The sequence below is a fragment of the Pterocles gutturalis genome, unplaced genomic scaffold (genome assembly GCF_000699245.1).
Source record: "Pterocles gutturalis isolate BGI_N339 unplaced genomic scaffold, ASM69924v1 scaffold48765, whole genome shotgun sequence".
Taxonomy (NCBI): domain Eukaryota; kingdom Metazoa; phylum Chordata; class Aves; order Pterocliformes; family Pteroclidae; genus Pterocles; species Pterocles gutturalis.
This window is the reverse complement of record NW_010145125.1, coordinates 1-13,332: the sequence shown is the minus strand read 5'-3', so window position 1 is coordinate 13,332 and position 13,332 is coordinate 1. Positions and strand designations below refer to the sequence as shown.

Below are 13,332 nucleotides of genomic sequence, written 5' to 3'. Positions count from 1 at the left end.
ACAGCCAGGATGCTGTGCTGTGCTAGACTAGAGGAGGCAAAAGGATCCTGACCTCTGTGAGCGCAAGCTATCTCTGGTGACAGAGGGCAGGATTATAGAGACTTTGGCACACGATAAGCCGTTTATGTCATCACTTGTTATCACCTGTCCAAGAAGTAGACTGGGTAATGATTTATTGCTAGCCAAGAACTGGGGCACACAACCTCCACAAACAGCCAGCAGACTAAGCCAGGTGAACAGCCCTCCCTCTGAAAACAGTCAATGAGCAGAAAGAGCAGTTTTTAATTTTTGTGCTAAATTTGCAGCCCTGATTATTTTTATTGTTTTATCTTGTTTCTGGGGATGAACATCATAATCTCTTGAATCTGGCTTTCCCTTTCTTTCAAGCTGCAACCCCTTATATTGTTAACAGGACCTCCTCTTCCTCAAGCAGGTCAAAATTCTGTCCATAACCAGCAAGAATGCAGTAATTTGCTGTACCCATCAGCCTCTCTACCTCCAGCCAACTTCTAATTCTTCTTACCCTACCACTTTCTTCCTCCCTCCCACATATACAAATATTTTCAATAGTAGCTATGCTGCCTTTGGCTTCTCAGTTATCCTTCCCATGCTGCTGTTGGGTGTAAGCTATATGCCACTTAAGCCAAAGCCACCAACAGCTCTGTGTCAAAGGCTATTAGAAGCAAAGAGGTCTCTCAGAAGTAACCAGGAACTTCATGTTGTGCCAGTTTCTTCGTCATGATTATGGCTTTTCCTCCACTGCCACCTCTCACACTTACATAAACACATGCTCCACTGGGTAGAAGTGTTTAATGTTCTGGCTTCTGGGAGCATGCTCAGCAAAAAACATCTACCTTGGTGTGAGTTGCCTGAACTAACGTCCGTTTTCAAGTTTCACAGTTTGTATTTTAAGAGTTGCAATCTACTGTGTAAGAATACTGCTGAAAAGAGTTCACCACTTCAGGGCTGGCCAAGGCTGGGGGGGTTCAGTTGCCTGATCAGTGCAACAGTACAACAATGAAACAAAGCCAGTGGATTGTTTCTTTCCTTTTCTTGCAGCATGTTGACCTCTGTCAATGCCACCCTTTCATTTGTATGACAAGCAATGACTCTGTAAAAAGTTTATTAGAAGTGAGCTCTGGCATCTCAACAGCAGGTGTCAAGCAAGAATTGGAAAGACAGACAAAGTGAAGGTGGCTTTCCTGTCATCAGTGCCATAATTAATGAAAAAAGTAGTTAAACAGGAGTGACAGGAAGCTGTTGATGTACCCTAATGGAGAGGAGTGGGTACTGTTGCAGGCAGGCTCATTTTCTGTCTCCTTACTGTTGTTATGTTAGATTCAAGCTGTATTAATCTGAGCTGAAAGACATGAGCAGGCTTTTAAGAACAACTCTTTGCCTGTAAGAGGCTCTAGCAGAATCTTCACAACCTGAAGATGGTCTTTGTGCAACAGACTCGAAGGTCGCTAGAATCTCCCTGCATCTTCAGATTATAGAAAAGGGTTTTTAAAAGCACATGCAGGGATCTTTGTACAGTGCTATCTACAGAAACGTCTGTAGCCAACAGAAGTTCTCCTTATAGGCAGCAAGTGTAGGAAATCTGCAGGAACACTTCCCAGTGAGCCCTACGAGAGCAGGCAGTGAGACTTCCAGTGTTACATCCTCGTGAACCTTGCTAGCCAGGGGCAGATTTCAAGGAAACTATGTCACAACTCTTCTTCAACACAGAAGAGTAAAGTTTCTGTTCTGGTAAGTTGGAAGTAGATTGTGGGAGGGCAAACAGGCATGGCTGACTCTTGAGCTTCTTCCATGAAGAACCAAGTATAGGACTTTGGGAGGGCATCCCAGCACTTGTTACAGGACCAACCCCACTGAGCTGAGCTGCAGCACCATATGGTATGGAAACGGAGAAGGCTGAAGAGTTCCTGCCAGCCAGGTGTTGGTAGTATTGACACAAAAAAACAGCTGTTGAACATACACTTCTGTACACAAGCCTCCAACATAAATATATAGTACCACTGCATGTAGTTTGGAAATTAACCATGGGATTTTTTTTCTACTATTAAAAAAAATACTACTGCAGGATTTCAGCACTGAAGAGTAGTGCAGTGACTGGAGGCTGAGGGAGGCACTGAAAGCCACGGTCTAGCAGGAGTCTGATGTACGAGCTGAGTGAAAACAGTGGTGAGGCCCCGCATGGAGTACTGAGTCAGTTTTGTGTTCCTTAGCATGAAAGAGGTGTGAGTAGGGAGAGAGTGCAGTGATGAGCCACAAAGGCAGTAAGAGGACTGTAGCATCTCTCACAAGAGAGGCTGAGAGCTGGGGCTGTTCAGCCTGGAGGAGAGATGGCGCAGGGAGATCGACGTGTTGGGAGGGAGGGAGGATGAGGGAGCCAGACTCTTTGGACAAGAGGCAATGGGCACAAATTAAACCGCACAAAATTCCGTCTGAACACAAGGAAGCACATTTTTACTGCGAGGGCACTCAAACACTGGGACAGGCTGCCTATAGAGGGTGTCAAGTCTCCATCTGTGGAGATCCTTGAGCGGTTCTGGACAACCTGCTCTGGCTGACCCTGCTTGAGCAGGGGTCGTTGGACTCGATGAGCTCAGGAGGTCGCTGCCAAACTAAAGGAGGCTGATTTTGCAGATCTGTGACTTCTCATCCCACCCCCAAATTTCTACTGCACCACACTCCCACAGGGAAATCCTCTAAATTGTCTGTGGTGTGAAATGAATTCACAGGGTAACTCAAAACTTGGAATACCTTGCTCTCTGAACACATTCCCTTCAGTAAACCGGTTTAAGAAAACTTTGCTTTGATGGGTGGACTTGTCTTCTGTGACAACTCCTTAAAATGTGACTTTACTGGATGCTGTCAGTGCCTAAATTGCTTTCAATCTACTAGTGTTTATATTAAATGCAACTTGAGCAGAGCTGCTCCTTCTCTTAAGAATTTGTAATGATTTACAGAAGTCATTGACTTCAGCATTCCTTGTACTTGGCTGTGTTAAAGTTTACTTCATTCTTAAAGCATCCTTTGTGCTTTTGTAAACACTGTGTTGGGTGTTTGTGAGGGGTTTGCATAGTGAAAGCAGCAGTCAGCTGAGTCAAATAAGCCTCTAGCATTCATGAGTAAGAGCACTCTGGTTTAAAGAACAGAATTTCAGATCAAAACCTCTTAAGCTTTTGAAGGCAAATGAATAGGCACAGCTTAGTGAAGCATTTCTAGTAAGGTAGGATGCAATTAAGCTAGGCTTGTGTGCAAAAGGTAATCAACTTAATTAATTCAGTCTCCTGCCTGAAGAATAATGCTGGTGTCAGCTGCATGGATGAGTAATTCGTGAAAGATGCATGCTAATCTAGAGCAAGAACTGAAACAGCAGCCCTGCTGAGGTACGCAGATCAGCAAGGGCTGGTGTACAGGATTCTTGTGACAGAGAAACAGTGGGGACCAGTCAGGCACACCTTACGTGGGCAGCTTTGATGCAAGAGTGAAAAGCAGCTATCTAACGGCTTATGAAGAAGCTTCAGCTAGGTTAGTTTCACTTAGGGCAGTGTAGTTCTTAAAGTGCCCCCTGCATGTTTCTGTGTGCTGGAAAACAGCCAAGAGCCATACAGCAGATACCTTTCACTTGTGTGCCAGGCATAAGAAAGTGGAAACATTCCCTTTCTGTAGACAATTCCCTTCAAGATTCCCTTTAAAGGTGTTTAAAATACCCAGGCTAAAGCTCCACTCAAACAGAAGCAATCAGTGCTGTGTCTGGCAGCTGTCCCTGTCCTCACACTGAGGAGGTTCAGCTGACAGCACCTTCGTTTCCTGTTTCATCATCAAGGAGTGGTGCTGCAGCTGGCCTCCTGCTCCACAGATGCTCCCTTTCTTGTTCTGTTCAATGTCCCACCCTAGAAATTCAAAGCAGCAATTATTGACGGAAAGGAAACTGTTCTTCCTGTCCACATCTATTGCTGCAGCCGTGTCCTGGCCCTTCCCCCCACCTTCTTGCAAAAAACCCCAGCTGCCAGTAGCTTGTTGCTAGGTGAGACTACTCTGCACTGCAGCAGTGTTGTAGCAATAGTTCTCTTTTTATGCCGTCCCATTCTTATGTCATGGGAATTACTCAGATACACACCCAACAGCTATCCATAAAAGCAACTTGGTGATGCAAGGCTCTTCTTCGCCTTTTATCACACTTACCTGTTTCTTGTCCACAACGTTGAGGCTAACGGAGGCAACAATGCATGCAATAGTGTTTGCCAACATGAAGATCATCATCTGTTGCCAGCGCCACAGAGGGATCTTTAATTCACTAGAAAAGGCCAAAACAGGATGGAACAACTAGTCACCTGAAAATATTTAAGACACCCCTCGAGTTCCTTGCAGCATTAGGCTGCAGAGACACTGAATTCTGTTCACACCACACCACTGAAGCACTGTTGGTGTCTCTGCTTAGAAAAAATAAAAAAAAGTATTCTCACCTGGACTTCCTAAAATGTGTCCAACAATCAGATTCGAAAGGCCAACTCCAGTCATCTGCACAGAAGTTGCAAGCCCCATAGCTTTCCCTAAAGTTGCTTGGGGGACCACAAGAGGGATGGATGGCCACATACTAGACTGGTGAATGAGAAGGGGAATTTAACTCCAAGCCTTACTTAAAGGTCTTAGACAGTCACTGGTTTAAAAAGGAATTATTCCCACTACAGAAACATTTATACTTTCTCTTAAAAAAAAAAAGTGTGGTATTTATCCCTCCCAGCCTGTTGGCTGGTTCTAGACTGCTGCCCGTCCTTTTCAAGCAGGCTGGGACAATGCATGTTACTGACACTGGAATAACCAGACTTCAGATTTCTGAAGGGGAGTTAGACCTGATGCTTTAGCTCATAAGACTAAAAGGAGATTCAGGTGTTACATTCAAGGTAAAAAAGCACTAAGAAAAACAGAGACAGGTTAATGCTTCACGTTGTATCAAATGGTCCCTTACTCTGCTTTGCATTTTGCTCCATATTGATTCTCTGGGGTTATTTGTTAGTAACCAAAGCCTTCAGGACTGGGGAGCCAGTGACTTCACACCGTGGCTGCTAGAGCTGCTCGTCAGGACACAAGAGCAGTGACACATGCCATCCAGGATGCAGGAGGAGCAGAGCCACAGAGTACTCAACTGCAGCAGCAGGGTTGTGAACTTACAGCAGCGAAGGAGTAAGTAATCCCCAACCAGATGGCAGAGACTAACGGAGGAACAAACGTAAACGCCAGCAGAGCAAAGACTGGCAGAGTCAACGCAGCACAGCCAACAGCAAACACACCTCTCAGTCCAACGTAGTCCTGGGAAAGGAAACAAACAGGCCTTTTACAAGGGGTCCTTGCTTCCCCCAGTGACAGGAGCAGCTGCGCAGTGGGCTGGCATGAGCAGCAGTAACGTGCCATTTCCTAGCTGTTGGTATTGTAGCAGACTAGCTATGACTAGTTCCTCTTGCAGAATCCTGAACAGGGACTGAAACACTTGTCAGAGACAGCATCCAGTATTCATGGGAAACAGCAGGCTTTAATAAAGGGGGAGGAAAAACACCCCATTATGCCCTGACAATTATGGAAATAAGGAAAGGCGGAGTTTGACAAAACAGGGACTGTTTACATGCAGGTTGTACTTTCTCATCTACTTGCAAAGCTTATCCTGATCCTTTCTGTTCCAGTCTCGGACTTCTCAAAACATACAGCCTTTTGCTATGGTTTGATGTTACTGTAGCACAATTAAAAGGGACAGAGGGAAAAAGCAGGTTAACATTATTTATTGTCATTTAATTCAGACTAAAGTGCATCTTGCAGTTTGCAAGGAATTAAAGGACTGTTTGTTCAGCAGCAACAGGCTAAATTCTGGTTGAGGGAGTTGTAACAAAGACATTTCAAAAAATCAGGAGAAAGTTATCAGCAAGCACTTTGGGTTTTGGATACTCACAATTAATATGCCAACTGCTGCAGAGAGAACAAGGGAGCTGTCGTCCACTGCCCCAGCAATGTAAGCGGCTGCCTGCTGACTGTAACCAGAATATTTATCCTGGATAAACTTGCTAAAAATAAAATGAAGGGCGGGGGGAATTACATAATTAGGATTCTTCATCTGTTTATTTTGACAGAAAGTAAGTCTGAGCACAAACATATGGACACAAAGGTTCTTAATGAGAGGACTTGTACACAAGTTTGATTCCATCTGGTTTGTAGTGCCAAGCCTTTGTTTTATTTTCTTTTTAACTGGTGCACACCATAGAGAAGCTGGTAGCTTCAACAGCCACCTTCAAGACAGTTCTGTAAGTGCAGAATAAAACTGCAGGTTAGAGTTAGGCATATGTTCAATTCTATCAGCACAGCTCACAAGCAGCGATTTGCTGCCACCTCTCCAAAGCATCCAGATGGATTTTTTTACATTCTCTTTGAAGAGGCAGAAAGCATTATCAATTCAAGGGTGAGAATGCTGAGGGGCAGGAAGAATATTTTAAAATAATCCAGCAGCAAAAATCAGCATCTAAATTGAACACCTGCATTTTAGAAGTAAGACTAGAAATTCCCCCTTAGCATCATTAAGGAGACTTCTGGTTAAAGTAGAAAACATACAAACATAAAAAAAGTTTTGTTTCCATTGTCAGAAGTCAGCCTGTCACATTTGTTGGGGAAATGCAAAAGCAGCATCAAAACTTACTCAGATTCTTCAGAGAATTTACAGTCATACACTCGTGACAGCTTAGACAGACCAGTTTAGAGATCATGTGGCTACTTAAACCTGGTTTAGCTCCTTGCATGGCTCCTGACCATTCGTAATAATGAGCCTTTACGGCGTGTGCTGTCAGCAAAGTATGAAACTAGCCACTGTTCCCTCAAGATTTACTGCAACAGGATTGGAAAAGGATCCGTGGCCTTGGGACAGTTATTTTTCCAACTGGGAAGCAGTGTAGCATTTTTTGCCACAAAAGATGTGTGAAACATGACCCTTTGGTGCCTGAATTTTTGCTCCACAGGGAGCCAAAAAAAATATAAATCTGCAGGGAGGCAGAACTGCAAAACTGAGGATTCTGTGTGATCAACAGACATTTTTCAGTTAAAATAAGAGGGCAACTGATAGAAAGTCCATCTCATCAAGGCTTTGGTGATCCTTGCCATCTTGAATGTCTTTATTTTACTAAAAAGAGGTCACTTGTACATATGTTGAACAATGTTGATGACATTCCTTCACTCCTGATTTCACAGTGGCTTACTATACATCACCAATGAAATACTACCAAACCAACTTTTTTTTACTGCAGTCCTTTGCTAATATAAAACTTCACACTCGTTATGTGATAGAAACCGCATCAGCCACAAACAGGAAAAAAACTGCAAGACAGTAAGTATGTGGCAGAGCCCCAGGACAGAAGCAGGAGTCCCAGTTTAGTCAGGCAGGTTGCTGCTTTGTTTTAAGCAAATGAAAGCATAAAAAAGGAAGTCTGCAAGCCTTGCACTGGGATGCAAAGGTTTCCTCCCTTACAAACCCAGACTAACATAAGCTCAGCTTTGTTCCAAGCACCGCAGACAACCTGCGGGACTGCAGGGCAGAACTGCCCCAGGCCTGGGAAGCTTACTCCCCACCCAGCTCAGAGGACAGACACTTGGGGACTGTCACAAAGGGGAAATGTCTACAGGCTATTTTTTAAATAGTCTTTCTTCCCCTCCTCCCAAATCCTTCTGATCCTCCTTTTGCAGCGTTACAACCATTTCCCTCTACGTTATTTCTGTTTTCTTTCAGAAGCCTCCCTCACCTTTACAGGGAAACAAAGGTCAGAGAACCATCAGATTCTTTAACTAGGTGTTAAGGAGATGTTGCTCTGTGTTTCGTGAGTGGACAGAACAAGCCTATTGCCCCCATATTTCCCAGTCAACTGAAAACTGAGGGCCTGCAAGGCTCTGGCAGGCTTGTATCAGTCAGTGGGTCTACAGCCATAGAGCAATACCTGGCGTCTGCCACAAAGGGGAAGACTCCGTTGTAGAAGAACATGATGGTGAGGACCAGGAGCCAGTAGCGAAGGGGAAGTCGCCGGATGTCCTGAATCCGCTGAAAAGACAAGATGTGCCCTCACTCACCAGGAAATAATCTTCAACTTCACGCTTATGTCACTTTCTGCAAGCCATTGAAAGTCACAAAAAAATTTAAGAAGTAACAGGATGTAAAGGGAATGGGAAAGGCAGCTCATGTACCTCTGAGTGAAATTTGCTGACTCCAGAGTATTCCTTCTTTAACACTATTCAGTAAAGAAAACAACAAAAGATTTCTTATTTTTATAAAGGTTATGGCTGCAAGAGACTATTCTAAGCAGGCTCTACTGAGAGCCTCCTGCAAAACTTTAAGTGAAACACAGTGGAAAGATACTGGATAAAAGGAGCCACAACACTGAGATACAGAAAACAGTAAGAATACTGTAATGAGCAGGAAGCAGTCTAATAGTTTTAAGTGCCATAAAAATTGCAACCTACTGCCCGTAATGCTTATTCCTGGACAGAAGAATGCACGGAGGAATGGAAGATATGGGCTGGCAAAAGATATTTCAGTACTGACCAGATTACCTGTTTGCTACCATGGATGCTGCGAGCCAGACAGCAGTTCCAGAGAGAGGCTGCTGTCTAGTTCCAACACAAAATCCTCCGCTGAGCCACCTACAGTCAAGAAGTAACTGGCTCAGAAGAGTAACGCTGTTTAGAGTGCTAACTCAGCTCTCTGGAAGGCGGCAAACACACAGGCTCTAAACAGAAAACGGACACTTGTCTGGGGGCTTGCAGCCACAATATCCTCCAGTGTACCTGCAGAACTGCTCCCGGAGATTTGAGCAGGTGTTGTCACCGCCCTCCCCTGGCCAGGACCAGCTCTCACTCCTGCAGGCTCCCCTGCCCTGCAAAAGCAGCGCTCATGCACTCCAGGCTCGCAAAGATGGAGATGGAAAAGCTGCCTGTGCACCACCTACCACTTTTTTGGATTCTTGATGGATAACCCCATCCAAGCCCAGTTGCTTCATGCCCACTTTATCTAGTACGCTGACTGCCAGGGCTGAAATAAAACCAAGCACACAGAGCAGGGTACCTGGAAAAGATACGAGGGGCATTAGAAATTCCTCAGTGTGGACACAGCTGAATGATAAAACCAACTGCATGTAAGATGCAGAATTCTCTGACTCCTACTCCTCACTTCTCTTAATGTTAAGAGCATTCCCTGCTGCAGCCATACAGCAGCACCATTTACCTCTGACCACCTCCTCAGAGTCCTTGAGCCCTTTCTCCACTAAGCTCCCAATGCCCTGCAGACCCGCCCCAGGCCAGTGAAGCTAAAGCCCCACTCATCTCTACAGACAGCTGCTTTGTTGGACTTTGGCCAGTCTCGACTGCAGCAGGCCTGTGCATAACAAACCTACGGTTAAAACATGAAGAAACTTCCCCTGTCCCCTGCGCAGGAGAGGTATCACCCACAGGCTGGCACTGGAAGCCAAGTGTCTTCATTTACGTGACCTACTGCGGTAACTACCGCAGTCCAACCTGTCAGCACACAGCTCCAGAGAAGTGAGTCAGATGATGCTGGATGTGCCAGAAGCAAGTCTGGCAACTGGCATCTGCTGCAGATGTCCTTCTCTCAGAGAGAGATCCGTATCCGTTTTCCAAAGAGCCAAAAAACCCTCTGTGATGTGTACACACTTTGCCCTGTGCTTGCAAATCCTCCCTGAGCAGCAGGACTAACAGCATCACACCATGCTCGTCCCAATTTCTTCTCTGAGAGCTGGAGGGTTTCAATTTCTGAAAGAGATTTATCTCACATGTGCATCCTCTTGCCCATGGGCGATGGCCCGTACTGTTCTGTTATTTGGGAAATACCACTTTCCCTAATCACTAGCTCTTTGCACACAAAGTATGCCCTGTGGCAGGTCTCTGTTCCAGAACACCAGAGGACCTGCCACTACTTAACTGCACTGTGAAACACACCATCCCCTCCACTAGAGACAGACCCCATCCCACTGTACCAACGACAGGGCAGAAACCCAAATCTTCTGAAGATACAAGCCCTGGAACAGACTCACACTTAGAAACACGTCAATAGATTCTGCTGCTCACAGTAACCATCAATCCGCATGCAAGGCATCTCGTGCTGAGACCAGTACAGGTGCTACTACAGAGCCAGCACGTTCTGCTAGCTGAAATACAGAACTACAAATACACTGGATTACTCTTGTTTCACTCTGAAGTTTCCATTCCATGGGAGTAAACCTACAGTACGTACTGACTACCTGTGACTGCAGATGTTAAAATATCTCAAGAAAACTGCAGACAAAACTGTGAGGCTGACACCACAGCTTTAGAGAGGTTCTTCAGGCATGAAGGAAGACAGCACCACTCCATTGCACACAGAAAGCAACAGGAAAAACTGGAAAATAACGGTGCCTCCTGCTGCTAACTTCACTTTCTCTTACAGGTACATTTCATAACTGGCCAAAGCAGGCTAGCCTTGGGTCTAGAAAACAAAAGGCCAAAGCACCAGAGAAACTCACCTCCCCAGAGTGTCCACTGCATTCCAAATTTTGCCTCAAACTGCTGGGTGAAGAAGAAGTTGAGGACACTCCCAAGGCGGGAGAAAGACAGAGTCAGTCCAAATGCCAGTGCCAGTTCCTTCCCCTTGAACCAGAAGGCTGTGATACGATTCTGCACAACTTGGAGAAGACAAAAATCCTCACTTGAACAGACAAGACTTGGCCGAGAGCACTGCACAGAAGGAACACACACAGCCTCTCCAGTGAGAGTGCTTAAGCTGGGGTAAGAGACCTCTACGCATCCCAGGTGGGGGTAGTATGGGTCAACTTCACAGTCCAGTTTAAAACGTACTAAACCATGCCGGGACATGGGAGGTGAACTTAGCCCTCAAATAAGGCAAGCAAAGATAACCTCAAAGGGCATAGCAATCACATGTCAGTTCCCACCCTTGGGAGGACAAACTTGTTAGAGGGGAAGACGTTTAAACATTTCAGCACACACTAAATCCATGCAACCCTTCAAGGAGCAGTGTTCTTCTGTTAGCAACGTAAATTCCTGGTGCAGAGCAGGTGAAGCTGACTGGTAGGACAAGGGTCTAGGAGGCAAAATAAAAATGTATCATGACCCTCTGGTGAGGCGTAATAAAGAATCTGATTCCTTACTAGTAAGGGAGCCATTCCCAGAGCCAAAGAGCAGTCTTCCTGTTAGCATCATTGGTAGGAAGTACAGTGACCCCTTGAAATGTGAGCCTAGAGCAAAGATGGATGATCCCAGCACAGTCAGGAGAGAGAAAACAAAGACACCAACTAGAGAGAAACAGGAAAAAAAACCAAACACACACTTCACCAGGCATGCTGAGATCAGGACGAAAGCATTCTTTGTCAAAAAGCAAAAGAGCAACCTCAAACCAGGCCAGTAAACCTGCAGGCTTCCATCAACTTACCCTCATTATTTTAATTTTGTAAAGACTGGTCTATTTATAAAATGACCTGGGAATCCTCAAAATAATGATATTATCATCTTGGTGGAAGGTTAGAAAGGCACAATAAGTCAGGTGGAGGACTCTGAGCTCTGCAGAGTCCCTGTTCCTGTCCTGAGCTCCACTGCAGACTATGGTCCAGAGCAAGCCATCTCCTTTGTGCCTCTGTCTCCTCGCCTCAAAGATGTTTACCTCTGTGACACAGAGACTGAGCGAAACTGCATTTGCTGGGACTGCTGGGTCTTAGATTATGGCACACACCAGAACCAATGTCAGAGCGGGGAACAGAACACTACTTGATCAGTTTCAGTTTGTCCCATCAAGAACAGATAACACTATTCCCTGTCACCTGTGTGTCAGAGGAAAACACGTTTACTGCACTGCTGTGTAAATTCAGATAAGCCAGTGGTTAAAGGATGAAAATGTCTCAGTTGCCTTCATGGAGCTGCTCAACCAACTGCTACACACTCCGCACACAGAGCTGCACATCCTCTCCCATCCCACTGGGATCTCACTGAAGTGGGACCTTTGATCATCCCTTTGCACTGGAAGAACAGCCTGAAATACCACTTCAGCACAAGAATAAATCAATTGATCCTCAGAACTTACAGCAATTTCCTAGTTTATCAATCAGGAATCCAGCCAGAATAACCACTACTGCATTTCTAGGAGAAAACAAGAACAGAGACATTGTGTCTTGCTGCTGGGAAGCAACAATAAACTACCCTGCCCCCCGGCAAAGCATGAGAAAAGTGACTCACGTCCAAGCGTAGATCGCGTACAGCAGATTGTACTGTGCAGGTGTAATTCCCAAGCCTTCCACACAGTCCAGCGTGCCATTGTGCCCGGTGCTGTTTTGATGGGTTCCATTGGGGCAGGTCAGGTTCTGCGTAACAAGTCACAGAGCGTGCGTTAGGCAGACACAGATGAAACCCTGCACATTCCTTTAGAAATGAAGTTCTTGCCTACTATTCTATTTTTCCTACTTGGTTCCCATGACAAAGAATTAGAGGACCTGTGTCTTCTCCCAGGAAGCCAGTCCTCACCAAGTGAGAAATGACTGGCCACCGGCACATCCTCCTGTGGCAGGAGCGGCAGGGGCTCAGCACTTTTACACACATTTCCGTCCAAACAAAAAGCCAGGAGACTGCACCAAGAAGTTTATTTGATCCCTTAGTGTCTTGGCTATAGTTTAGCTTGATCTGACTCTTCACTACATACTATAAAGGCTTAAGCAGTGTGTGAATATGAAACTTAGTCCATAGCAATTCACAGCTATAAAGCATTTGCTGAACAGTAGGAAACTGCTGGTTGTAGCATGATTTAATAATATCAGTTTTGCTACTGAAAAGCAACATCTCCTGAACAGCATACGATCAGGAAAATACCCTAGATCTTCCAACTACTAAAAATCTACCTGCATTAGGCACTGGACCCTAGGTCTTCCACACCAGTAGGCACAAGCCTAATGTCTTGAATAAGCACAAGGAAAGCAGGAAAGTGCTGTTTAATATCTTCATCAGTGACATAGATGATGGGATTGAGTGCACCCTCAGTAAGTTTGCAGGTGACACCACACTGAGTGGTGAGGTTGACACGCTGGAAGGATGGGATGCTGTCCAGAGGGACCTTGACAAGCTGGAGAGGTGGGCTTGTGAAAACCTCTTGAGGTTCAACAAGGCCAAATACAAGGTCCTGCACGTGAGTCAGGAGAACCCCCAGTATCAATACAGGCTGGGGGATGAAGGGATTGAGAGCAGCCCTGCAGAGAAAGACCTGGGGGTCCTGCTGGATGAGAAATTGGACATGAGCCAGCAATGTGTGCT

General features: G+C 45.5%; 1 protein-coding gene across 1 annotated transcript; it reads right to left on the bottom strand.

Moving 5' to 3' along the window:
- Positions 1-3,830: 3,830 nt before the first annotated feature.
- Positions 3,831-12,392, bottom strand: LOC104470392 (major facilitator superfamily domain-containing protein 1-like; the record flags this gene model as incomplete). The annotated part of the gene is made up of 11 exons (XM_010085289.1): positions 3,831-3,902; positions 4,195-4,316; positions 4,482-4,611; positions 5,182-5,319; positions 5,951-6,062; positions 7,974-8,074; positions 8,979-9,094; positions 10,548-10,706; positions 11,190-11,333; positions 12,116-12,171; positions 12,268-12,392. Coding segments are annotated over 11 exons (1,275 nt in total), but the record flags the coding sequence as incomplete, so codon positions are not given.
- Between the last annotated feature and the right edge of the window lie 940 nt (positions 12,393-13,332).